Genomic DNA, 26521 nt, shown 5'->3' with positions numbered 1-26521 from the left:
TGGAACACACAAGATTACTTAGGAACTTTCATTTTGGGAAACTGTTTCTCCTGAGCTTTTCCGGTGCAATGTAGCTTACTGTGCATGAAAAGCTCAGTATGTGAGATAAAAAAAAAAAAAACAACCCCCCAAAAAAAACCCAAAAAACCCCAGCAATATCACAACAGTGTGCTTGCACCCCGACGAGTCATAAATTACAGAGTTTTGCGGTATGTGGTTTTGTTACCTCACACTAAGCATCATGATAATTATGAGAACCACACCTTTCATCTCCCTGACCTATAACATTACATTAATGTAACGTTACACTCGCAATTTAAGCTTCAGTGATTTTTTTTTTCGGGTATTCAGGCCCGTCTATTAAAACTTAATAAACTGATGCATGCTAGTTCCACCGTACTGTAGCAGCACGTTGTTTCCTCATACTACCAGTGTCACACAGGGAGCCCCGGGTCCCTCGGCACTTAAAACTCGGTATTTTCCCCCTCATTTTAAAACTTGGTTTGCTTCAAAGAACTAGCTCGATTTTTGACAGTTGGAGCATGGTATTTTATTGGGAAAAAGAGAAAAGTCGACAAGTTTCAGAGGGGAAGTAGCTTGGAAGCCAAGGCAGCACACCTGCCGAGGCCGAAGAGCAAAGGCGGGTGGAGGCGGCAGCCCGGTGGTGGGGCCGTACCCGGAGCAGGGACGAGATGCTGTGCCAGAAGCCGGGGAGGGCAGCGCGGCGTCGGCCGACAGACCCTCCGAGCCGACACGCCTCAGGCCCGTCCGAGAGCGGGGAGGCCGGTCCCGCCGGAGGGGCGGAGGGGGGCAGAGGGAAAGTTGGCGCCCGCGGCCGCCCGGGAGCCGCGCCGCCCCCTCCTCCCCTGGGCACCGCCCGCCCTGCCGAGGGGCGGCCCCGGCGGCCCCTGCGCACGCTCCCGCCCGCCCGCCGCCCATGAGGCGCCCTCGCCGGGAAGGCACTGACGAGTCATCGCCCCGCAGGCCCGGCGGCGTCCCCGCCCCCGCGCCCCTGGCGGGACGGGCGGCCGGGTGAAGCGGGGGGCGGCGGCCGTTGCGCGGCGCGGGAGGTGCCCACAGGTGATGGTCCTGCGCGGCGCTGCCTGGCCCGCCTTCCGCGGCCTGGCTGGGGCTCCGTGGCTTAACGGCAGCGGGTCCCAGCGCAGCCCACCCGCCCGGCCCCGAGGACTGCACCGGCGGCGCGGGCCGTCCCCTCCGCCGCCGCTGGTTGACCTCCCGTCCGCGCGTCGCTGCCGCCGGGCCCTCCCTCCACGCCCACCGCGCCGCCGGCCCCGGCCTCCCTCACGCCGTCCCTCCGCGGAGAGGCGCCTCCCGCGCTGCGGCGGCCGGTGCGGCCGGAGCGCGACCCGTCCTCCCCACCACACCTAGCAACAGCGCTGACAGGACGCAGTGGCGGCGGCGGGAGGAGGAGGAAGCGGAATGGCTGCCGCGGCGGCGGCTCCCTCCCTCCCCGGAGCCCTGACAGCCAGAGCCGGGGCGGAAGCAGCAGGCGGCGTGCTGTGCCCGTCCTCCTCCCTCCTCCACCGCCTCCTCTGGGCTTCTGCGCTCCCTCCTGCCAATGCAAACTAACTCCCCCTCGCCAGGGCCGGCGGGCTGCACGCCTCCCCCGCACCCACCCATGCCGCCGCCGCGCCGCACGCCGCCTCCCCGTGGAGCCCTCCACGTCGCCCGCAGGACCTCCTCTTCTGCCACTCCTCACCCACCGACCTCCCTCTCCACAGGCGGCTGCCGCCGCGCCTCGGCTCCCGCTGCACCTTGTGCCCCCCCCTCCCCAGCCCCGCCGCCGCTGTCGCCGCCGCACACGCGGCCTCCACGCCCCCCGCGCCCGCCGCCGCGGGGCGCCCCCGCCGCCCGCCCTGCCCTGCCCTACCCTGCCCCGGCCGCGGCCCCTGCCCTGGCCCCGCCGGGGCACTCACCGATGTGGTTGTCCTCGATGTGCTCGATGAGCTCTGCCAGGGTTGGGAAGTGAAGCCCGCAGCCCCCGAACCTGCAGGCGTTGGAGAAGAAGGAGGCGGCGGCGATGCCTGTCATGGTGTTACATCGAGATCCCCCTGCGGTGCCTGCTCTGCCAGGGCCGGCGGCGGCAGGGCGGGGAGAGGCGGGGGCAAGGGGGGAACGGGACGGAGAGGGAGAGAGATGGGGAGCGAGAGAGAGGGTGGGGGTGGGGACGAGGAGGAGGTGGCGGCAGCAGCAGCAGCGTCGGGAGCGGCAGAGGGGAGGGACGGGCTGGGTGGGGGGAGATGAGGCAGCCGCAGCTGGGAGGAGGGACCAGCGCGGCTCTGTAACAGCTGTGCTGCCCCGGCGGCGGCCGCCGGCAGCGGGAGGAGCAGGGCACCCGGGCCGCCCTCCGCTGCCGCCGGGGGACACCCGCGCCTCCACGCCACGGGGGCGGCGGAAGCTGCCGTCCAGCACCGGGCGGGGGTGGGGAGGGGAGGAGGGCGCGCCCCGCCGCTAACTTTCCCCTTCAGCCTCCCGCAGGCGGCCGTGGGGTCGGGGGCTGCAGTGGCGGCCGCTGGGGCGAGGGGAGCTGCTCCTGGGGTAGGTGCTGAGGCCGGGAAAGCGGCTCCTGCCCCGAGGGGCTCTCCCAGCCGCCGGGAGTTGGCTTCTAACGCGGACGTCCCCTCCGCCGCATCGGCGGGAAGCAACCAGCCCCCGCCAAGGTCGCTAAACCGAGGGGCGATCGCTCCTTCCCTCAGGAGAGCAGAGGCCGCCGGTCCCAGCCCTCACCTGCCCGATGAGGAGCCGGAGGCCCGGGGCACCTGCGCGCCCTGCGGCTGCCCAGGCCTCGATGGCTGCGAGGTCTCCCGGCCTCCAGGTGGGCTCCGGTCCCTCCCGAGCTGCCGGTTACAGCCCTTTCTCCCCTCCCCTTCCCCTTCGCCCGGCGACCGGCAGCGTGCCCGGTTAGGTGTGGAAAGGGTGCGAGGCCGCAGCCGTAGGGCAAAGTGAGCAGAAGTCGCACGCACCTCGCTCCCAGTCCCAGTTTTGGCCTTTCGTCTCCAGAAAGCTATTCAGCAGAGAGGCTGACTGATTAATTGATTTTAATGAAGGTCTCCCTAGGCTCCAATTCGCAGACAGCTTTATTTAAAATTAAAAGGGGAAAAAAAAATTCACTTGTCAGGCAGGCTCTTCCCCCCCCCTCCACTTATGTTTTATCGGGTTTTTTTTTTTTTCCATATTTATGTGGTTCTACAATATTACTGATGATTTTTGGGCAATAGTATGACTAAAAAAAAGCCTCCAAATCTGTGTACAGCTCTCTTAATTTTACAGATACGAGTGATACCACTGATCCCGCTGCTGGGGCTGCATACCAGTCCCAGGCTCTTTTCATCTATGTAAAATTAAGTGTGTGTGTAAGAACAAGCAAGGGGTTGCCTGTTTTATTAACTGTATAGCAGGTGGGGATGTTCTTAGTATTGCTGTGGGACCCAAAGAATAGCAAAGCCTTAAAATGTAATCAGATTGTTAGTGAATGGAAAGATGAATATTTACCCACTTGCTTGAAGCATGAAATATCTTAGAGCTAGTTTCAGGTGTCCCTGTATATCAGAGAACCTCTCATTAAGTGTGAGAAAACACCCTTATTTTGCAGGTTATTTTAGTAATTTTCTTACACATTCGCTTTATTTTTCTGATGCCTTGCCATCATCCAATGGTATTTTTCTTGATGTATGAATCTGCTCCATTTAGTTTATACTGAAAAAAAAGCAACCGCAAAACTTCTATCTAGAAAAATACCATGTGAAGAAGCATTCCCTTCAACACATAGAGCTAAATTTTGTAAATGAAGTTTGTGTAGTCATGAGAGAGTCTTGAGAATCACAGAACTGTAACCATATTGTAGGTTTTATACTTTAAAAAGAAATGGTAACACATGGTAGTCCATAGTCCATTTTCAGGGTTGACTGTGGACAACCTGTAGTCTGGATGGTTGGAGGACTGCTGCTACACATTTCATTAAAATGTGTAATCCATTTGAGTAATACAGAGGGGTTTGATATGGGTCATCTGTCATTTATTACACCTGTTTCAAGCATGGCTTCTTCACAAGTCGCTGTTCTCATTTCTCCAGTGTCTTTCTGATGTTGTTGAAGCAATTTGCTCACAATGAGTTGATGCAGCAAAGTTGTTCCTGCTTAAGACCATGAGCTTGGAAACTTATGCCACACAAGCTGCTTTTGTGAATAATGCTCCAAAATCAGGTATGTGCAAGTGCCTATATGGATGAAGATATAATGCAATAAATAGCAGGTGAGGAGGAGGAGTAAAATGTTAAGCATCTTCCCTAATAAGTTGCAGTTTTGGAGACTTATTTGTACAGTCAGACACACAGGCCTTTTTCAACCTGTAGTGGTTTTGGTAAGCATGTATCCTCAGCACTGTTAACAATATCAGGACTGTGTAAATTTTATGGTTTTGTTTGCACATGACCAGGCAGTGTCTCAGTGTTGATCACAAGCAAAAATGTAAATATTTTCAAATATAAACAATTTCAAAGGCAGAAAATCAAGATTAATCTGAATTATTAAATGTAAGAATTTCATGTGGATGATCTATCAAGGTCAACAGATGCCATGATTCAGGTTAGCTGTTGTAAAAAAAACTGTGATAGACATTGGGTTGGTATCAATAACTTTTAATAGCTATTAACAAAGGACACTGATCACCTACTAAGAAAGTAGTTTTGTAGCTGTCAAGTAATAAACATTCACACTTAACCACCTGCTAGCAATAGACAGTGTAATGATTGCTTTCTGATGCATGACCTTGTTCGGTTAGCTGCAGGTCTCTTTTCATTCATTGTTTGCTAAATTCTCTGGATTTTTGGGAGCTAGGGAGAGTGCTTAACTCTTGCAGCAGTTGAGAAGAGCTGGAAAATCAGGAGTTATTTAGTATCCCTTTGTATACACACCCTGCTAATATAGGATAAGGATTCAGGTCTGTATCATCTTATGAAATTACTCCTCATACTGTATAGGGCCTGATTTTGTAGAGATTCAGCTTTGATCTCTTGCTTAGAAGTTAGGATAGTTAAACCACTTCATTTTTTTTTCCCCTATGATTTGAGCGCTTGGAACAGTCTCCCTGCATGTTTCATTTTTTCTTCCATAGAGTCAGGAGGGTTTTCAGTATAGTTAAGGGCCTTGTTTCCCTGGTTTTGGTGTCAGGAAAAAGGGCCAGGCTCATGACAGACAGTTGTGAACAAACACAATGAACGGTGCCCAAACTTAACTCTTCTCATCCCTAGCTCACCGTTGTTGTCATGTTACCATCTGTTCATTACAGACAAAATACATTATGTCCTGATAAAAAGTAGTGTTTGCAGAAAGAACAGGTACTTTTCCCCATGCAATTGTTCTTTCCTCAAGCATCCGTGAGATGCGGTAATTTTATCAAATTTCTTTGATTTTTATTTCTTCAAATCAGTAGTTTACCCAATCCAATATATTTAAAAGTTCTATATTACAAATTACAATTTTCTTATTCAAGCTTTACTTAGGGAACTACAGTATCCATGTCACTGGCAAACTAAGAGAAAGTGCTTGGAAGTTGCCCCTGTCATTTTCTTCTGTGAGAGAAATAAATGGGAATTAGACCCGAGTCACTTGTCAAGCCAGGACTAATTGCTGAGTAGGTTCATTTCAGAGGTGATAATAGCTGTCTTCAGGTATATTTGAAATAAATGAAGCTGAGGAAAAGCTCAGCTGGCCAGTAGGCCCTGTTTTATTTGTTCTTGAAGAAGTTATTTTGAAGGCTCCTAAGACCCTTAGTTCAATAATATTTCTGCTTAGTCAGACTCTTAGGCACACCTGAGAGCTGGATTACTTCATGTGAGAAGAAGGATGTGCTGCTCTTCACACTTCTGTACAAGGCTGTGAGCTGTTTAAGTCAGTATATTTCTAGATCACCTGATTACCAGCTTATAAACCCATAAATTAGGAGTGCAGCTTTTCCTCATTAACTTCGTATCTTTGTGTCTCATTTTAAGTTAATTTTGATAAAGTTAAAAGGAAGTTGGGGGAAATTTTAATTAACTTGTTCCTTAAACTTATGGTCTTGGATTGGTAAAATCCCTTACCTGCTTAGATGATCTGGCTCTTGAATCTCTTTCAATTATCTTTAACTGCTGGTCCTTTTAGTAACCATTTTTACTAATACCTTAGTAATTATATTGTGGTAATTAACTGCTGTAACTGCTGGGCCTTATGAGAAGATAGATTACTACCATCCACTCATACTAGAGATCTGAATTTTAAAAACTTGGTAGCTACTGCCCTGGAGGGTGAAAAGACTTATTGAAGACAACACTTCCCCACCAAATAGTAAGGAAAAGCTAATAATTTTTACTTAAAGCATAATTTGATTACTTGTTTTCAGGTACATTTATAACAGTGGAGCATTAAAGAGAACATTGTTCTGACTCTTGCACAAGGATGATCAGTGAATCAGTGAAACTTATTTAAATTACAGTCTTATTACAGTTGAGATTTTTATTTTATTGAAGTTAATACTTGAAAATACTTATGTTTGTTCTAAAGAAATAATAAACCAAGGACAATTGAGTATTACAAATGAGTAGTTGGCAATACCATACCCTAAAAAAAATAAAGTATTGATTCATTTTTCAATTAAGTTTTTAATAATTTTATTTCTTGCCTCTGTATACTACCCTTGTAAGAAATGTCTCACAATTTGGGAAGATTTCGTAACAGAGACCTATCACTGCCACAAAATCATTATACAAGTAAAACATATTTATGCAGTTTGTGTCATGAGAATCCTATTTTTAATTTATACCACTGAATTAGTTTTCTCTTGGCAGTGCATTGTGTAGCTTCAGGGTGCAATGGAAAAACAAAATGTTAAGCTGGGAAAGTACTGTATTTCCCAGTAGTTCCAGATGCCTCAAAACAATAGCTAGAAATTCTGCTTAGTTGAACTTTCTGAGAGACTTCCATGTTTTGAGGACAAAGCTTCAGATAAACAGATCAAAGCTGCCTCTGTATTTCCAGTTACCTTTAACCTAGAGAAAAAAGGAATTTTCTTGTCTTGTTTTGACTACTTCGGGAAATTTGGATCTAACATGATGTTATAGCATAAATCACTGTTAGTGCCAGTAAAATTGTAAAATTGTAAAATACAAGCTATTTTAATGGTCTCTTGTAAGAACCTGCAATTACATAGGTGTTGAATAACCTACTCTATTCTTACAATGGTTTATAGTGTAATACTTTTTACTAAAACCTTTTATGTCATTTCACTTATACAACTGGAGATAATTAACATATACTTTTAAAAATAACTGGCTAGAAAAGAACATATTTTTTTAAGTTTATCTCAATGAAAGGTAAACTTGTTCTTTAAAAAAGTTCTGTCATATAGAGTGAAACTTTCAGATTAATAGTTTGGACAGCATCTCAAAAATGCAGAAGTCTATAATTCTGAAATTTTTCCTCCTCCAGTTTCACTTCCTAAATTGGGCACCCAACTTGTACCCAGATTTCATGGCACCTACTGACATAATAATTCATTAAATCAATTAAAAAAGGCAAAATGTCCAGATGGTATGGAGATTTTCACAAAAATAAATTCTAATTTATGAACAATTCTTAGTTTTCTTTTTTTGGAGCTGAACTGTCATCACAACTGGCAGAATGTCAGGCTCTCTTATCCTCTGACCCTGAAGATCACTTCGGATGCTATAGTTACAGGATGATTTAAAGCAATCTCAGGGCAGCTCTAACTTATGTCGGTGATCTGGAGTGCAGAGACAAGGGACAAAAGTCCCACAAGGTTTAGTGCCGTCTCATGTTTTCCTTCCTTTTCACCTGTTCCTCTGACCCACATCAAAATTTACCTAGGGATATCCAGGTCCTTTGTTTCTGGACCTCCCTGTCATAGGGAGCTGTGTATTTTAGAGCATGAAATGTTAGAACAGACCATCTTCTGTTTAGCCTGAGTTTTTCCTGTTTAAAAATTCTTCATTGAGCCAAGAATACTGGTGTCAGGGAGAATTCTGCACTGAGGCATAGATGCCAGCAAAAATCCACTTGCTAAGTCATAGATAGAGTAGAAGAATCCCTAATGTTCAAGCAGGCAATTACACAGGGAATTCTTGTCTTAAAAGATGTGCCTTGCTCAGGTTATGGAGCTACATTAGGGAGAAGAAGTCTTTGACATGAAGTTACCTTGCAGCACTAGGGATGGTTTGCAGTCTGTAAGAGAAGAAAATCAGGTGACTTTGTTAACAGAAGGTTTGATAGTCGTTGGCTGGAATGGAGATTCACAGTTGAGAATAAGATCAGTTTTCAAATGAAAGAAACCCCCATCTTAGTAAACCTCTCAAATGATTTCTGGTGAACAAGCTATCAGAAGCTCAGCTGCAAGAATATTGCAAAGCACTTGCAATCACCACCAGGGGTGGCTTGTCAAATAAACATGTTTTTCTCAGAACAGCTTAAATTGAAGATGCAGATAGCATGCCTGTTATCATCACACACATCATGAGGACTGAATATGGCCTCTGCAAATCTGAACAAAAGAACAGAAAAGTATCAACTAGTGAAAATTTATGCAGTTCTCCAGTAGCAGCTGAGGACCTCTGAGGAGATGCTCCCCTCCACAGATGGCTACGTATGATTTGCTTAAAATCACCTGTTAAAGGCATAAATACATTGCATCACTGGAAGCAGATAAGGACAGGAATAAAAAGAACAAAATCTCTGAAATACTAAAATGGAATATTAAAACTATTCTGTGAAAAAAAACAAGGTGAGGAAAATCACAGATGAATAGTACAGCACTGAGAAAAAACAGAAAGCGGAGAAACTACGTGAACAGTTAACTGAGGGAGATGTGGAATAGGACAGGTGATCAAGAATCTGCATCTAACACTCCAACAAATAAAGTGTTTGCTGTCTGCCATTCTAGGCAAGGGATACAAGTCCATATCACAGAAAATATGAATCCCCCCTGGAGATAGTGCCAAGAAGACTCAAAGGTTCCCTCATTTGCTGCAGAGGAATGTATAGTTGAGAAGGCTTCAAGCTTTATTCTGATACCTTTCAATGTGTATTACATCATAAATCTTACATTTAATTAAAAAAAAAAAAGTGCATGTTTCCACAAAAATTATCCTTGCCCTCATTTGCATAACAATGTGTAAGGATTGGAAGCAGCAAGATACTTAATTATCTGAAACCCTCACTCATTTTGTATGTATTCTGACTTGCATGTAACCACTGTCTTGAGTGTGCTTTTAGGTATCCAGAGTTTTGCAGAATTTGATCTGTAAACAGCTGTAGAATCTCCTGCTTTACATCAACAAAAACTTCTCATCATAGTCTTAGAAAGTCATGGCTCTGCTTTATAAACAAATGAACAGAAGTGCCTATGCATAATGCAGTATTTGGAAACAAACTTGGACATTACTCACTCTTCAGAACATCTTGTCATTTATTTAGTTATCTCACATGAAACAAAAGAAGCTAACATACTTCTACATTAGATGGTAGGATCTTCTAGTGAGGGAAGGCGTGAAATAAGTGAGGATAGATTTATCGTATTTTAATAAGGTATTTGTAAAGCTCTGTCAGAATGATGAAGTGTCTCACCTCTTATTTCCAGCTTTTTATACCTGCATCTTGCAAATTCTCCATATTTCAACGTAAACAATTACTGTCTTGTGGGCCTTTAATAAGAGAAAAAGGAATGATTTCTGGAGGACCACAGGAGGCTGATTTAGGTGACAGTATTTAACTGCTGTAAATGTGTCACCCTTATAGGTCAGGACAAATCAAAACCAGAATGAAGGGCAGTTTATTGATCTACAATAGATGTAGGCAGTTTGGTCAAGGGGAAGAAAATGGCCTTTATTGTACTCACCACTATTGAAGTTCAGGTGGGAGCCGTTGACATGATAGTGAGTTTTAAGGACCTGTCTGAAGGACCTTAGTGAATCTAGGGACTATTGCTCCCTAAAGAATGCCATTATTATCTATTTAAGTATGTGTCCAATGCCCCTCTTCATTTTACAAAGTAGACTTGTGCTTCTGCAAGCTATTTTCAGGTAAGAGGTCTGCTTCATAGAAAGCTCCAGGCTAAATCTATTTCTGGAGTCATCAGGCCAGACATGTCATGCTTAAGAAATGGGGAGTTTTATGCTCTTACCTCATCATCTGCATAATCATAACTGGCAGATTTGAGTTTGCTGGACAGGTTAAGTAAGTCCAGTCCAGCATTGCTCATCCAAATTGTTTGAATATCCTTCACTGCAGGAGAAGTGTTTCTTACTTGAGGAGTGATGACCTGCTGGCCATGCTACTTTTGATGCAGCACAGAATATGGTTGGGTTTCTGGTCTGCAAGTGCACATTGCCCGCTCATGTTGAGCTTCTCATAAACCGTGACCCCTAAGTCCTTCTCCTCAGAGCTGTTTTCAATCCAGTTTCCACCCAATCTTTATTTGTGTTTGGGATTGCCCCAATCCAGGTGCAGAACCATGCACTTGTTGAACTTCATGGAGGTTGCTTGAGCCCACTGTAGTGAAATGAGGCAACCAGGTGCCACTAATTGTAGTGAAATGAGGCAACCAGGTGCCACTAATTGTAGTGAAATGAGGCAACCAGGTGTGACTAATTGCCAGGTAGTGGGCATGAGCTTGTGTTAAGCCCACCTGTGCCTGATAAGGGTGGGCCCCAACTGTGCATGAGCAGGATTAGGGGGCCAATAAAAGGTGAGGCCTGAGACACAAGCTCAGCTCACTCCTGAGCAAGCCGGCAGAGAGGTTGGTTGCTTCAGGAGCACTGAGCCAGGCTGATCAGCCCTGAGGGCAATAGACTTAGAGCACTATTTGTGAACTTCTGCTGGAACACCTGTTGGACCTCAGAGTGCTGTGCCCTAAGAGAGGTTCGTCTTGCAACAGCCCACCTCTCCAGCCTGTCAGTGTTCCTCTAGATGGCATCCCTTCCCTCCTGTGTTTTGACCTCACCACACAGTTTAGTATCACCAGCAAACTTGCTGAGGGTGCACTCAATTCCCCTGTCCGTGTCACTGACAAAGATGTTAACCAGCACCAAGTACCAACCCTTGAGGAATGCCACTGAAGACCAGTGTCCATTTTGACATCAAGCCATTGACCGCAACTCTCTGAGTGTAACCTGCCAGCCAGCTACTTATCCACTGAGTGGTCCATCCATCATATCTATCTTGTTCCAATTTAGTTACCAGAATGTCATGCAGGACAGTGTTGAGCACTTTGCACAAGTCCAGGTGTCAGGCAGTATTTGCCCTTGGTGAAGCCGTGTTGACTGTCATCAGTCACCTCTATTTTCCATGTGCCTTAGCAGAGCCTTTAGGAGGATCTGCTCCATCATCTTGCCAGGCACAGAGGTGAGACTGACTGGCATGTACTTCCTGGTCTTCCTCTTCTTCCTTTTCGAAATCGGGGATTATGTCTTCATTTTTCCAGCCAGTGGGAACTTCACCAGACTGCCCTAGCTTCTCAAATATGATGGACAGTGCCTTTGCAACTTCATCCACCAGTTCCTTCAACAGCCACAGATGAATCCCTTCAAGTCTATGAACCATGATGCAATGGTTCTATATAGTGAAAAGTATGGGGGTAAAACTTATAAAATATGAAATATTTAACAAATCTGTATGAAATGAGACAAATTTCTTTTGTTGAGTTAGGTTTATATGCTGCCTAATGGAGACAAAACACACCTTAGTCATTGCTCTCTGGAAACCTAATTTTTTTCTTTTAGTACCTAAAAAATTCTTATGCAAGATCCCAAACCCTTAAACAAGAAGAAAAAATCACTTAATCTCTGCAAACAGGAATTTAGTTTATCTACAGCTGAAGCTGTTCCTTTCAACAACATCTCACACCAAAGAAAAGCAGTCAGGTTGCATGCTCATGAAGCAGTTGGTTACAGCTGTACAATTTTAGTAAAGAGAAGAGGTGCTTCCTTCCAAATATGCTTCCTTCTCAGAAAATAAAACTAGGTGGGGGGAATTGGCCAGGCTTGGTATACTTAGAAATGTTAATGGGTTTCTTAAAAATAACTTATATTATTCTAGCACAAGCCTTTTTGTTGACACTTTTTGTTTTGCTTTGCTTTTTTGTTGTTGTGGGGTTTTTGTTTAGTTTGGTTTGTGTTGGGTTTTGTTTGTTTGTTTGTTTTGGTGTTTAAAGTTCATATAGCTAAAGATTTAAGATTACCTGGAACTTTTCTTTTTCAACAAGGCATTTGTACTGACCTAAATACATTATGGTGTTTTTGTTTGTTACTTTTTTTTTTTTTTAAATTGAAAAAACATTTAACTCAAGCCTTCTTGTACAACTTCTTTGTACAAACTATCTTTCTATAATCACTGAACAAGAACAGGCATTAATGAGTACCCAGGCAAGGTGCAGTATCCCTTAGAAGTCTTTTCCTGCTGAAGTGAATGGAAACTAGATTACTAGTGTGATCAGAAAAAGACATTAGAGAAGTGAATTAATGAACACATAGAGAAGTCAAAATTCTGCCTACAGAAAATGGCTATAGCACTATCTCAAGCACCTCTGCAAATACCTGCAATATTATTCTGGCTCCATTTAAGTCACTGGAAAGGATGGATGGATGGATGGATGGATGGATGGATGGATGGATGGATGGATGGATGATAAAAAAGAACAAAGATGTGTCCTCAAATAAAATCTCCGGAAGCTTCTTGAGCAATCCATAAAGGCAGTGTTAAGAATATCCCAATTCATTGCTAAGCTGAATGGCAATAGCAAAAAAACAGAACAAAAAAAAAATCAGAAAATTAGAGCAAAATGGTGATTTTTCCCATAATGCAACCCTCCAACAACTTCTATTTTTATTCTACTATGTAAATTTTTACACAAATGTAGTCTGCACTGCTTAGGTTGTGCAGTTGCAAATCTCTACAAAAGCCTTTTATTTGATTTAGAAATAGCTTGGTCTCCATTTGGTTTAAGGAGTTGATGTAACACAAACTGAAATAAGCCCAACCTGGACCAGGGCAAGTCTGTCCTCACCACTCTTTGCATGAGGTAATTTATACCATTTAAGAAAATAATTCCTCCTCACAGTTGGGATAATAATTCCTGAAAGTACATTAACCACGAAATTGAAAGCAAACTCTTTGGGCAGACCTCATCTGCAGCTTACAGAGGTGAGAAGTCATCCTGTCTTAGAAGGAAGTAAACTTCAGAAAGGGCCTTCTCTCCTCAGGGGAATGCTCCAGTTTGTCACTGCCAGCCCACATTGCTGAACACTGGTGGGTGTTTTGGTTTCACTTGTTATGTCTGGTGGCTGTATGAACATTCGCTGCCTGTGTTCTGGAATAATGGTGTGGTTAGTGCTAATTTCCCAAACACTTAATGCTTTTTTATATAATTGGAGGGTTTTAGGGTTTGGCTTCTACATTGCTGCCTTCAACAGGTAGAAGTAACCACAGTGTGTCTGATTTTTCACCCAGAATTAGATGTGTCTGCAGCTTAAGACCCATAGATACCGGATAGATTTAAATGAAAATGAAATGTAATTAAATTTAAATTTACATTAAAAATAATGAGGGCCTGAAAACGAAAGTCTATTCAAAAGACAATGATCTTTTGGAATGTAAAGTATTATTGCCTTTCCTCTTTGTCTATATGTTTGTGTATGTATGCCTATGTGGTATATATGCAGTACAGAATATTTAATATCCTTAATTGTCACTTATGAGTTTTGGACTCTCCAGGGTAAGGGCCCTGAGATACTGTAGTGTATCCAGTGGAGGGCCACAAGGATAATCAGGGACTGGTGCACAGGATGTACAGGGAGAGACTTCATCCTGCAGAAGAGAAAGCTAAGAGGGCATCCATCTACCTGCTCTCACAATCCACCTAATGGGAGGGTACAGAGAAGACAGAGTTGCTCCAGTGACAGGGGTGCAGGAAAAGTGACAACAGACACAAATCTAAATGCTAATTATATGTAAGGAAAATCTTTTGCACCATAAGGGTGGGGTGCCCAGGGAGGGTGGCCAACCTCTGTCCTTGGAGAGAGCCTGCACTTGGCCAGACAAGGCTTGGAGAAACCTGCTCTCTGGAGGGCATTAGGAGAGGCAGAGATTCCTTCCAATTTAAATTATGCTTTTGATTTTGTAGTTTTCATGATGCATATCATACTGTTCCAAGCAAATTCTAAGCCTGAGTCATTAGGCAGTAATGTCTACCTCCTCTCTTTTTTTTTTTTTTCAAATCTCAAAAACCATGCAGAAGATTGTGATTTTTCTCTGTACACTAAGGCTGACCCAGGAAAAATTATGAACAATACAACATATATAATATTTCAATATTATATGTAAAATAATGATAAAATATTTCTATAAATGTTTTTTATTTTTAAAGTCTCATTATGAGTTTCAGCTACTAAAGTAACTTTTATTAGTCTATTACTGAGACAGGTGATGGCATCCTGTAAGTTATTTGGGCAAGGATTCTTCCACAAAGTACTATTTTTCTTCAGAAAAATCTTTTTTTTCTTCCCTTCTAATGGAAAAGCTGGCCTATGGAATTTTATTTGAGATGTCTGCTGAAATAGTACATTCAGTATACTTCACATTCCTTAAGTGTTGTTCATGCTTGTAGCCCCTGGAAACCATGGGAGTTTGGGTTGCAAATGGCCTAAGAATATCAGTTTCAACATCTTGTAGTCATAGATTCTTGCCACTTATATTTTCGCTGCAAGTACCAGTTTAAACTAAAATCCTGGCAGATTTTCCAAAGAAGGTAAGGCTGATTCTTGTGGCATAAGTATCTTTGAATGAGCTTCTGTAGTATGGAAACTGGACTATAAATGTATTGAGTAAGGCCCTATTCTTCAGCATGAGACAAGTGGTTATGTTACATTTCATATCCCTCCCTTATTTTTTCATCTCAGAATTAAAATATAGCTGAAGCAAAACCTGTAATTTACTGTAAATAAAGTATGTAACTTTCCAGAGTATTCTAGGCCCATGGGAGCTTTTAACCTCTATGTGAGGATGCATTTTAGATTCTTAGGGTCTTAAATTTTTTACTTTACTCTGTTTTGGTTTTGTTTTTTCTTTTTCTTTTTGTTTTTTGTTTGGTTTTGGCTTTGGGGGTATTTTTAATTCTTTTTTCTGGGGCTTAAGTGTGCCTTCAGGTCTGTGGCTCATGTTTTGCAGATAACTGCTGATCCATATATTTTTTCTGTGAAACATTTCATTGCTTTTTTGTGGATTTGCAAATAAACTGCACATTGCAAACTTAATCTTCACTTTAAAAAGCCTTGAGCTTTACTGCTGGAGAAGATAGTCAATTTTTCCTGTGAGATAGGGGAAAAGATCAGGGAAATGGAGTGATGTCATCTATGAATGTGAGACAACTTGAGCATAGTCAGTGTTGGAGGGGAAACACCAGATAATACAGGAACAACCATTATTGAATAGATTTACCAAAGACAGTAGGGGGTACTGCAAACTCAAACTTGCCTGGGTGAAAAAAATCTATGCATGGCTCAGTGGAAAAAAAAAATATGAAAAAATATGTTGTTACAGAGAACTGCTTTTCTGTGGGCCTAAGTCCATCTTGACAAGTGTTGGTGAAGATATTAAATCCCTGGAAAATATTATCCTCTATTTGTTTACAGGACAGCTGTTGCACTAATCTTCCTATACTGGCTGTCTTGACAGCATGCCTGAACCTTCTATGGGAATAGTTTAATCCCTGCAGAACTTGAGCCTCTCTGCTGAATATGTCAGAGAGTTCAAAACTTTGTGTTAAGTCTCTGTTTTGGCTTCTCCAGCTATCATATCTCCTAGATGGACCAGAAAGCACCAAATGAATCAAGGAATCTTGTTGTTCTGGCTTGACTCAAATTAGTAAATTGTACCTCACTTGCAATACTGAGCATGTAACACCCACAAGTAAATGCTAACCTTGTTCTCTCTACATTGATTTCTTGACACACAGGTTTATTAAATCAAGCTTTGCCTTTTTTTGTGTGTTTACAAAATCTTCCCCATGGATACGTAACCAAGAGCTTGTAAAATAATTCTGTCTTCTGTAAATGGTTTGTTATAATCAGGTGTTCCATGTTATTCTTAAAGAGATGGATTGCATATATGCAGTGACATGAAAAAATTTGTAATAAAATTACTAGCCCAAATAGTTAGTATATTCTGTATTCACTTTATAGTATATTAAGTATTGAGTATATGCCTCACTGTAATTAAAAAAAAAAAAAAAGGCTACATAAATATAGAAATCTAACCAGAAAATTTCCATAGAAAAATTTCTAACCTAGGTACAATCAAACAGTATAATAACAGTTAAATTTTATTTGCGACCAACTCTAGCTCTTCTTGAACCTTCTTTAGAATTGTAGGAATCATCTGCATCACCTTACTTATCCTTTTTTTCACACATGAAGAATATAAACTGCCTGATAAGAGAGATTGTGCACTTCAAGTCCAATTTTAGCTTTGTTAAACAAATCAGTGTAAGTAATAATTAACGAACTTTTAAAGAAGCATGACATGTTTTGTAAGGTATTTTTAATTCCTGAAAGTATTCATTTATAAGTTACATTGCAGGAAAAGACCGTTTTTAACACTGAGCAAGGTTGTTATGAGTTATACTTTCAACCTGAAATGAGTTAGTCTTGTCGTAGTCACAAGTAATTTGCCCTAGCTTTGTGTATTAAATATAAGATTGAATACATGCAAAATACTGGCCTTAATTCACAGGGAATAAGAATTAATATTCATATATGGTGAGGGAGGAGGTGGTATGTCCCATGACCATTGCTTGAAGGTTTTTGTGGGGAAGTTGTATGGAGCTCAAGAGGTGTAGGTTGCTAAGCAATTGCACTACAAATTGCAGAACAATGATTTTCTCAGCCAAATTTTGCATGGATGCTTCCTCCATATTAAGAAATTCCCTGTAATCATAGGATTTTCTTTGATCAGTGGGTCAAGGGATACAGTCTTCCCCTCAGAGATAGATTTCTTAACCCCATGAATGAAGGACTTCAAGGAGTCTTGAAGTCAGTGACAGTGCAGAATCATAGTGATGCATTCTTATCTCACCTCTGCTTGAGGAAAAGAAGTCTTCTATAGTAAAAAAAAGAAGGGAAGACAGAAAATCATAGGAACTTGAAATTATAGGATTTTATGATTCCATGAATGCAGGGAACAATAGGAAACGATAGGAAAGCAGCAGTAGTTCTTTTGTTTTTGAAGATAGTCTCTGTGGATAGCTACCATATTGCATAAAGTTATACTAATTTATCTGTAAATAAGAATGTGGGGGAAATGGCTGCCCTTATTGCTTCAGAGGTGAAGTTGCTTAAGAAGTGATGTTTTGGGTTCAAACCCAGACATCTACAAACTTCATAGTCACACCTCTGACAACATACAAAGAAACATTAAAATGTTAAGCTTTCAAAATCATTCATTAAAAGTAAAAATTAAGGCTATAATGGGATTAGGTTTATGCTGAAGTACTATGCTTTTTGATCTATGGTTTGTTAACTACTGATGAACTATGAGGCTTGCAAAACTATTGACCTGTATTCCTGTACATGCAACAAGGCAAGCAAACAGCCCAAACCAAACTTCGAGTGTTTGGTTGTTAAGTGGGATGAAAAAATCATGGCAGTGCTGCAAAAGATGGTCTCAGAATTTTTTCAAGAAGCTTAGGTGATCCTTTGACTAAAACACAGAAAAGCACCTTTATGATGATACTTCATAGATCATCCAGAAGGACATGGACAGGCTCGAGAAATGGGCTCGTGCAAATCACATGAAGTTCAACAAGGTCAAGTGCAAGGCCAATCCCAAGCAGAAATGCAGGGTGGATGAAGAATGAAATGAGACCAGGCATGAGGAGAAAGACTTAAGGATGTTGGTTGATAAAAAGCTATATAGACTTGCAGCTCAGAAAGCCAACTGTATTCTGGACTGCATCAAAAGAAGTCTGACCAGCAGGTTGAGGGAGGTGATTCTCCCCCTCTACTCTGCCCTGGTAAGACCCTCCTGGAGTAGTGTCCAGTTCTGGAGTCCCCAACGTAAGAAGGACATCAAGCTCCTTAAGCATGTCCAGAGGAGAGCCACAAAAATGACCAGAGGGCTGGAGCACCTCCCCTGTGAGGACAGGATGAGAGAGTTGGATTTGTTCAGCCTGGAGAAGAGAAGGCTCTGGGGAGACCTTATAGTGGCCTTGTGGTACATGAAGGGGCCTGCAGGAAAGTTCATGAGGGGCTTTTTACAAGGGCATGTAGTGATAGGATGAAGGAATGGCTTCAAACTGGAAGAGGGTAGATTTAGATTAGATATTAGGAAGAAGTTCTTCAGTGTGAGGGTGGTGAGATGACAGAAAAGATTGCCCAGAGAAGTTGTGGCTGCCCCCTCCCTGGAAGTGTTCAAAGCCAGGTTGGATGGGGCTTTGAGCAACCTGATCTAGTGGGAGGTGTCCCTGCCCATGCAGGGGTTTGGAACTGGATGATCTTGAAGGTCCCTTCAAGACAAAACCATCCAATGGTTGTATCTTTGTGGCAGAATCAGGGAGAGAAGCAGATCTTCTGGAAGTGGGACAGTACTTAGAAAGAGTACCTTACTGTTTGTCCAATGCAACCAATAATTTATAGAAAAGGTGTTATTGATAGTCTGTTTTCTGCTGTATGTAGAAGGTCAGAGTTAATTCTAACATTTTTAGTATTTATTATAGAGGCAACTTAATTTAATTAACATTGCTTTGACTGAAGCAAAATTATGAACAATGGAAAACATAAATTAGAAACAGGGTATTAGAGTTGTGTATAAAGTTGTTTTTCACAGCCTTACAAGAAAAAGAGAAAGATAAATGTACCCAATGTATCTGTTCAGTTACCACCCAACCAATATCCTGTAACTTGGATGGATCCAAAGCGTAGTTAATTTCCTGAGCCAAGTCATGTTTGATCAGCTAAGAAGTGACCACATGCCAGTCTTCCTCTCAGTTTTCTTTTTCCCTGAGCTCTGGACCATGGTTTTTCTGTAGTGCTTGAGAGAGAGATCTCTGTGGATCCTTCCCACTTTGGAAGTAACCTGTGTGGGAGCAGAGCCCAGCATCTGGGATTCTGCTAACTTGTGGAAAGATTATGTCAACAAGGTATGAAAAAGAACATCCCAAAGAGTTCTTGCTTTTGTTCTGCTAATGCTTAGGAAAGCTCAACTATCTCAGGTTCTCTAGCTCCTCCATTACCCTGGAATACATATGCTTATTTAACCTGCCTTTTTTTTCATCAGTTCTACCAGGCATGCCACTGTGATAGTCCCTGAAATTTCAGGTCCTCTGGCATGGATTGTATCAATGTGGAAACCAACAGTTCAGTGTTTTCTGTGTTGCTCCATGCATATATCTCAAATCTTACCTGAGGACACTGTCTCTAAGATAAATCATTTAGAAGTGCTAACCTGAAACTTCACAATAAAAACATAAGGTGCGGTGGTAATTTTGTCAGATACCTGCTAGTGGCTGAGCTAACAATGAGCTCATCTTACAGGGACTGTGAGATACTTTGTGGGCAGTAAGTGGTTTGATGATGCTTACCTAGGCTAGATTGGAACAAGCAGCTGACAGCTGAAATTTCTTAGGTCCCATCACCCGTACCATAAAGGCTTCATTCAACCTGTTGCTGTGCTTTTGTATCTGATGTGAGAAATACATGGTATAAGCATCTTTTTATAAAGGACTAAGGTGTTTTATAGTCTGAAGTTTTCTGTGTCAAAGCTGTCTCTCGATTAAGTCAATGTATTCCTAATAAAATGAAAACTCTTGATCTAAAACATTATAAGCCAGGGAAGAACTCATCCTTCTGCTTCTACAGTGTTTGCAGTCTCATTTTTAGATCTATATACATATAAAGACATATGCATATAACACACATTCCTGATGAGCATACTGCCCATTTTTAAAGCAGGTACAAGCTGTTCCAAACAATTGGTCTGCAGAATTTAGTATTAGCACAGTTGCTGCAATAAACTGTACCATGCAGAGAATGTTTGTATAGTTCAGAGCACACGACCTTCACATTATCATCTGTGTAGCAATGTGAATTGATGGCATGAAATGTAGAGTTTAATCTGGCTAAATGGGCTTTTTCTAAAACATTGTTTTCTCTTTTGGAATTGGATCCCTTCTCTCTGATGTCAGTGGAAAAGTCTTGTGAATAAAAGCAGAACTTGGAATGAAGCTTTAGCATAGGCATGTGTTTCTTTTTTATTGTATGTCTTTAAGATTAAAAGGAGAGTAAGTGTAAGAATAAAAGAGACAGTAGAGTGAATGTTAAAAAAAAAGAACCTTTGAAATCCAAAGTTTTAGAGATTACTCATACATTTACAATAAGCCACAGAGCAGATAGGAAATGTGATGGGAAAGTTTTTGTAATATTTTAATGTGGACAACATAGTCACACTTAATGAAAGATGATTGATCTGTCTTTCATAGAAGTGGAAGCTGATGGTTTTAAGCTCTCCTAGTAAAGGATCCTGGAAATAGCTAAGCAGTCACCTAACCTACCTCTTTTGGTTACAGAGCCTACTTTTTATTCTCCACATCACAGTATCACCCAATTTGGCAACATTGCTTGGATCCCTTTTAAGAAATCTTCAGAACTGCCAAATTGTCTCAGTGGGAAAGCTGCAGATCCAGAGTAGTTTCCTAAACAAAGTACTGGTGGCAACTGGTGCAGTCCCTGCTTCAGCGTGCTCCAAAGCTGAGTGTTTTGTAGAGAATTCAGAATCTGAAAGAGCCTAATACAGAGATCAATGACATTAAGAAAAGCAAAAAAGATGTTAAAAATTGTACAGTGTTTGACTAGCCCTCTAGTAAAGTAAATACAGGTGAATGCTACCCCATGGAAGTAAGGTGTTGTCCGTAAGTGAAAAAAGTTTTTGTAACCATATGGTCCCAGCCACATATGTCTTATGCTTGCAAGTAACCAATCCCATTCCTAAATAGTCTTCTTCCAAATGGTTATGTTCCTGTGACTTTCTATGTGAATAAAGACTTGGCCTGTCATCTGAGCTCTGATTTCATTGCTGGAGTGTATTTAAAAGTGTCTGTCACAAGGCCAAGGATTTAATTGTCACTTTGCTCACCAGTCCCTCCAGAGAGGCTTGAGTGTGTGGGAGCAAAGGTATATATGTCAATTGTTCCCAGGGATAACTGGAGGACCTCCAAATCTCTATAATGATATAACACTATTCAGATACTAAAAATTCCTTGGTTTTTAATTGGAAAAAGTACAATTCCCTTCATGTTCCTAGCTTGTCATCTGCTGCATAAAATATTTTTTTCCCCAGATGAGGTTTCTCCTAAGAGATAGGACACCTTCCCTTTTTTCTTTCTGTATTTAATAATTTCATCATCCATTATGTAGTCCATCTGCCCTCTTGTGGTTTCCTTTTTGATCTCTCCACTTTTACTTTGCATTTTTCAGAGACTCCTTGAGTATTTTATATTTCCTGTTCTCTAAAGTGGGATGAGCTTATGAGTCAAGTTTCACCTGACGACATACTTTCCTAGTCTGAGTAATTCTGAAATCCATTTTTAATGTTAAATGAGGCTGGGAATTAGTTGCAGCCCTGGAAAGACATCCAGTGTCATGAACAATACGGTCAGTTCTTGTGAGTTTTCCCAGTTGTTCTGAGGAGAAAGCAATTTCTCCTATTTCTAGAAAATCCAAGTGGATCTTTAAGGTGTTTCTCAGTTGATTAACCTCTTTTGGGGGATGGCAAATGAGTTTTTAGGGGATGCAGGTCCAAGAGAGGTGAAACAGGGGAATTAGAGAGAGATGCACAGCAGATGCACAGCAGCCCTATCACCTTCTATTTGAAATAGAGCCTTTAGCTAAGAAATAGATGTAATGACCTCTTAGCCTCTCTTACTCTTAGCCTGATGACCACTTTACCCAATTGATTAATATTATTCATGTCCTTAGGGCTGTTGTTTAAAAAATGCCTTTTAAGAGTGGCTCTGCAAATCGAACTCTTTGAGGAGGACTTTGTGGAGTGTGCTTGTATCATGTGATGCAGGGATGCTCATTGTATCACTTAGTGATAAGGGGGAAGAAGTGCCTTCTTCCCAATTATCTTTTCTTCTTCTAAAGGAGTAATTACTAAATCTGAAGTCCTGCCATCATAACAAAAGGCTGTATTTGAGGAAGAAAGTGCTTTCCAGTGTAGTGCTATCTGGTGCTGAATACACATCACTAAGAAGAAATAAAGGATTTGATTCCTTTATGCTATTTTGACCTTTTTCAGATTTGTCAGCTCTGTCCTCCTGGATGGTACAGCTAAAATGTGTGGGGGAGCTGGCTAGCAGGAAGCAGCCAGAGGTTGATCTCAGCTCTTCAGAAGGGACAAGGTCTCAGCAGTTCTCTTCCAAATACTGCATTGTACAAGCTTTTTCAAGACGACTAGGGATGGCTGAGGTGTGTGCTAAAATCTGCCAAATGATATCCTTAAAGTTAACTGATTTGACATTCCATATTTTAGTTTCCAGGAGTGTTTTACTGTGATTGACTTCACAAACCCTTGACTTGTGGAACCCCCTGTTCCACAAAAAACAGGCACAGTGCTATGAGCCCCTCCCATTCTTTACAGCTCCTCTGATATCCACAGGGATGCAAAGCAACCTTCATGCAACTTGTTCAGTGTGTGTATGGGAGGTTCAGTTCTGAAATAAGTAAAAGGATTGTCAGAACTTCCCAGGACTGAGCATAGAAAATGAGAGAAATAATTGCATTGTATTTGCATTTATCCCTTGCTCTATTAATATAGTCAATTTCTTGTCAACCAAGTGAAAAACAATTCCCCGGAATATGATGCCCGACCTTACAAGGACTGGAATGAACATTAGCAGACATATACTACCATGGTTCAAGTTTCATTTAGTAAATCATAGATTTTTGCTGGCTGTGATTGTTTATTGTTCAGGGTGAGGAGTTGTATACTGAGACCCAGAGGGAGTGCACATAATTATTACTCTTGCCTTTCTCCCGCAAAGCAAAAATAAACTGACAGCATCAGGGTGATGCACCCTTCTAAATGGAACTCCTCTGGTGTGAGCTGTAAAGTGCAGCCAATTCTATCTACAGACAGATTCTTGGATTGTGTTGGGGTAGGGAAAGAAGTGTCCTACCTGTGGAACAAGCAGACAAGCCCAAAACCATATCTGATCCAGCAGGCTCTCAGAAGTTAATCGTTATTTGAAAGGTAGTTGTTTTCCTCAGAAGTTAGGGGGTAGGTGGAACCAAAAGAAAATAACCTAATGTTTTCAATCTGTTCTGAAAGCCTGTGTAACTTAGCTTTTGAAATAAGTAGAATATTTTTCTGTTCATTTTAGGACAAAACTCCAGTTTTATGTCCCATGTCTCAAAAATATGACATACAGCTGGTATGATGGCATTACATCATATAGTTGGTATGATATATGACGTATAATTGGTAGAATACCAACCATATGATGATATAGTTGTTATTCTAAATTTTTTCTAAAGAGGTTTTACAGTTAACCAGAATATTAGAAGCCTGCTGAGTTTGGGAGAATAAGTTTGGTCAGCAAGAATAATGCTACCCAAATGTTACTGTAATAATTAGAATTATGGGCTAAATTCTGTGTAGAAGGAACTGACAGAGTTCTAGTAACTTCTGTGAAAAACTCACCAGCAGTTACTACCATGAAAATCTATCCTGATTTCTTTTTTCCAGACAACAATCTTCATGTGGCTTCTGTGAAATGTAGCAATTTTTTAATTAAGTGAAGGTGAATTGTAGTAACATTTAATCTGTCCTATGGCAGTCTGTTCATTGGGCCTCTGGTTATGTAGATTATATAGCACTTAAGTTTAGTTATTGAAAGGTTAGTTTTTCCTAAGGCACTGCAGAGGAGTAAGCCAAGATTCTAGCTATAGGCTGTGGGTTTTTAGGAAATACCTGGGGGGAAAAAAAAAAGAAAAAGCTATGATAAAGCATGGCAATTTATTGTTCTGCATTGTGCTTGGAACACACATTTTTAAAATTGAATAAATAAAGGCTTTTGAGCTATCATAACACAGGTTTGTTTTTCAACTGCAATCTTAATCTTTATTAGGAAAATGCAAGTGGAAAATTGTTCTCTTGTGTTCCTTATGCCATAAATTATGTCACAAATATTGTGTCATAATATCGTAGTTGAAGATAGATTAATGTTTCTGCTGCTTCTCTGACTGCTGGTGCAAGCAGCTGATGGTTGTGATATGCAGAAATGGTCATGTTTAGTTAGTGGGCATGTGTCATTACTCACTGTTAGGTTTTTCAGACACTGATAGAGCAGAATCATTAGATTGTTACAGAAATAATATCTGCTTCTAGCAGGAGCCTTTAGCAAAAGTAAGGCATATGTATGGAAACAAGCAGTCCTGGTTTTGAAGTCAGTCTAAAGCAGAATACTTGGAGTTTAGCTGACCTTAAGTTAAGAAAGCCACAAGTACCTTGACCAATAGCACCAGTGGCAATTCATTGGAACTTGAAGAAGCAGCAGAGTGTGATACTATTGAGACCTACCTCATTTATGTTACACATATCAGAGTGCAGTTGGAGTGATTCTAGACCAGCAAAGCTGAAACTAGATAAAGTGTAGGTCAGTTTTAATCAGTTTGAACTAATAATGATATTAAAGCCTCTGTCTTTTGGTAGCCTAAATTAGTATAACTGACTTTGGCAGGATTGCAATGATTTACATCAGAAGACCTTTAAATTTAGCTGGCATCTAATCTGTGTCAAGTACCATTCTTTATACCTGTTCATGTGAAATTGTAAGCTAACCAGATATTGAAAACTCTGATTGGTTTTAGAAGGAACTGGACTACATCAATGCTCATGTGCAGTGTAGTTTTATACATTGCTGTAATACTAGATGGAAATAAAAAAAAAAAAGTTTAAAAAATAGCTAACTAATTAACTAACTAAGCTAACTACTAACAGGAGAGAGTATGAGCTGTAGTATGGGGAGGATTGGGGTTTTTTTTGTTTTGTTTTGTTTCAGTTTTGGTTTTGTTTGGGTTTTTTTTTCTCATTAGTAACAAAAACTTTGAAGAAAGTGATCAAAAGATAGGCAGCCTAAGAACAAAGTCTATGTGCTTTCTGAGAGTTTCATGTCATTTCTAACAGCATGAAAAATAACTCTAGTGGCTAAGGGAAAGCAAGTTGTATACCTGGTGTGACAATCAGCTGAGCCTTTTGCTTGTGGTTTGAGCTCACCTTGCACCGAGACGGATGAAAATGATGGCCTCTAACAAAACCGAAAGGGTTCCCATATGTCATTGGTTTTGCTTCAATTTCTTTGAAACATTTCCTAACTCCCAGCACTTCTCCAAAAATCCTTATATCATCCCACCTCCTCATAACACTTCAGTTCTCCTAAATTACTCATTCCTTCCTCAGTCCAAGACTGGGAGGGACAAAGCAGGACCTTCTAGACCTACACTACATGGGCAAATCAAGTTACTAGGATATTTAATATTTTCTGCTCAACTCTGTGATACCTATTCAGATGGTTCTGAAACAATTTCAGAAGACTGGCAATGGAATGGTTAAGTTAGGCTGTTTACAAGGTAATGTTTAAATAACAGTATTTGAAGATGCAGAAGTAGGTACCAGCAAAGTTAGTGAGTTCACATTTCTGCAGTAGCTTTTTTCACTACCACTGTAGTGCTTTGGTTTCCCCCTTTCTGTTCAGAGATTTAAAAGGTTAGCAGTAGGGCTTCTTGCAAGTGCATTAAAAATGTAGGCAATCCATTAAAATGGTATTATCAATCCTTCTTGTCCAATTGAGAAATAATATCCTCAGTACTAAGTAAGGCATAGCTGTTACAGTGTTCCTACTTTGTTCTTTTCAGGTGGTCAGAATATTAAAGAGAGATATGAAAAAAAAACCCTTATACCCTAGCCTCAGAGGTTAAGCTGGTTGCAGACCCTTTGGCAGTAACACTTGTGGTCCTTAAACCATACAAACACTTGTGGCTTAAACCACAAAGCAGGTCTGGTCTCCAAAATTCATGGCCAGCAGCGTTCAAAGATCCATGTCTCATCTGCAGGGGTAACATCACCTCTTCCATATTCCTTTTGCTTTCCAGCATTGTTGGAGTTCACCTAAGTTACAGGCTGATACAGTGTTTGCTGCACTGGGTTAACTTGACTAAGTTAATAAGACCCCAAGAAAAGTCTAAAATTACCAAACAAGGAAAGAGCAAACTAAAGGATAGCAGAGAAAATTAGTCTTGTAAATTCTGGAGTGCAGGTGTGCCCTTGGAAAAGCCATCCTGAAGGGGAGCATGGATGCTAGCAGTTGCAGCAGAGAAATCAAACACAGAGTGTTCTTCACTGTTCTTCCACCATCAGGTTGAGGTCAGGTCATGACTAAAGTAGATTGAAAAGGGAGAATTCCTTGT

General features: G+C 41.6%; 1 protein-coding gene across 1 annotated transcript in view; it reads right to left on the bottom strand.

Annotated features, from left to right (window-relative positions):
• The window catches only part of JAZF1 (JAZF zinc finger 1), a 190757-nt gene extending 188472 nt beyond the window's left edge, over positions 1–2285 (bottom strand). The window contains exon 1 of the mRNA XM_071735622.1: positions 1938–2285. Within this exon, the coding sequence (XP_071591723.1) occupies positions 1938–2052 (115 nt within the window). The 5' untranslated portion in view covers positions 2053–2285. The remainder of the gene's footprint in view (positions 1–1937) is intronic.
• Between the last annotated feature and the right edge of the window lie 24236 nt (positions 2286–26521).

Source organism: Heliangelus exortis, chromosome 2 (assembly GCF_036169615.1).
Source record: "Heliangelus exortis chromosome 2, bHelExo1.hap1, whole genome shotgun sequence".
NCBI lineage: Eukaryota > Metazoa > Chordata > Aves > Apodiformes > Trochilidae > Heliangelus > Heliangelus exortis.
Note: the sequence above shows the minus strand (reverse complement) of the source record. Positions and strands in the feature narration are given on the sequence as shown.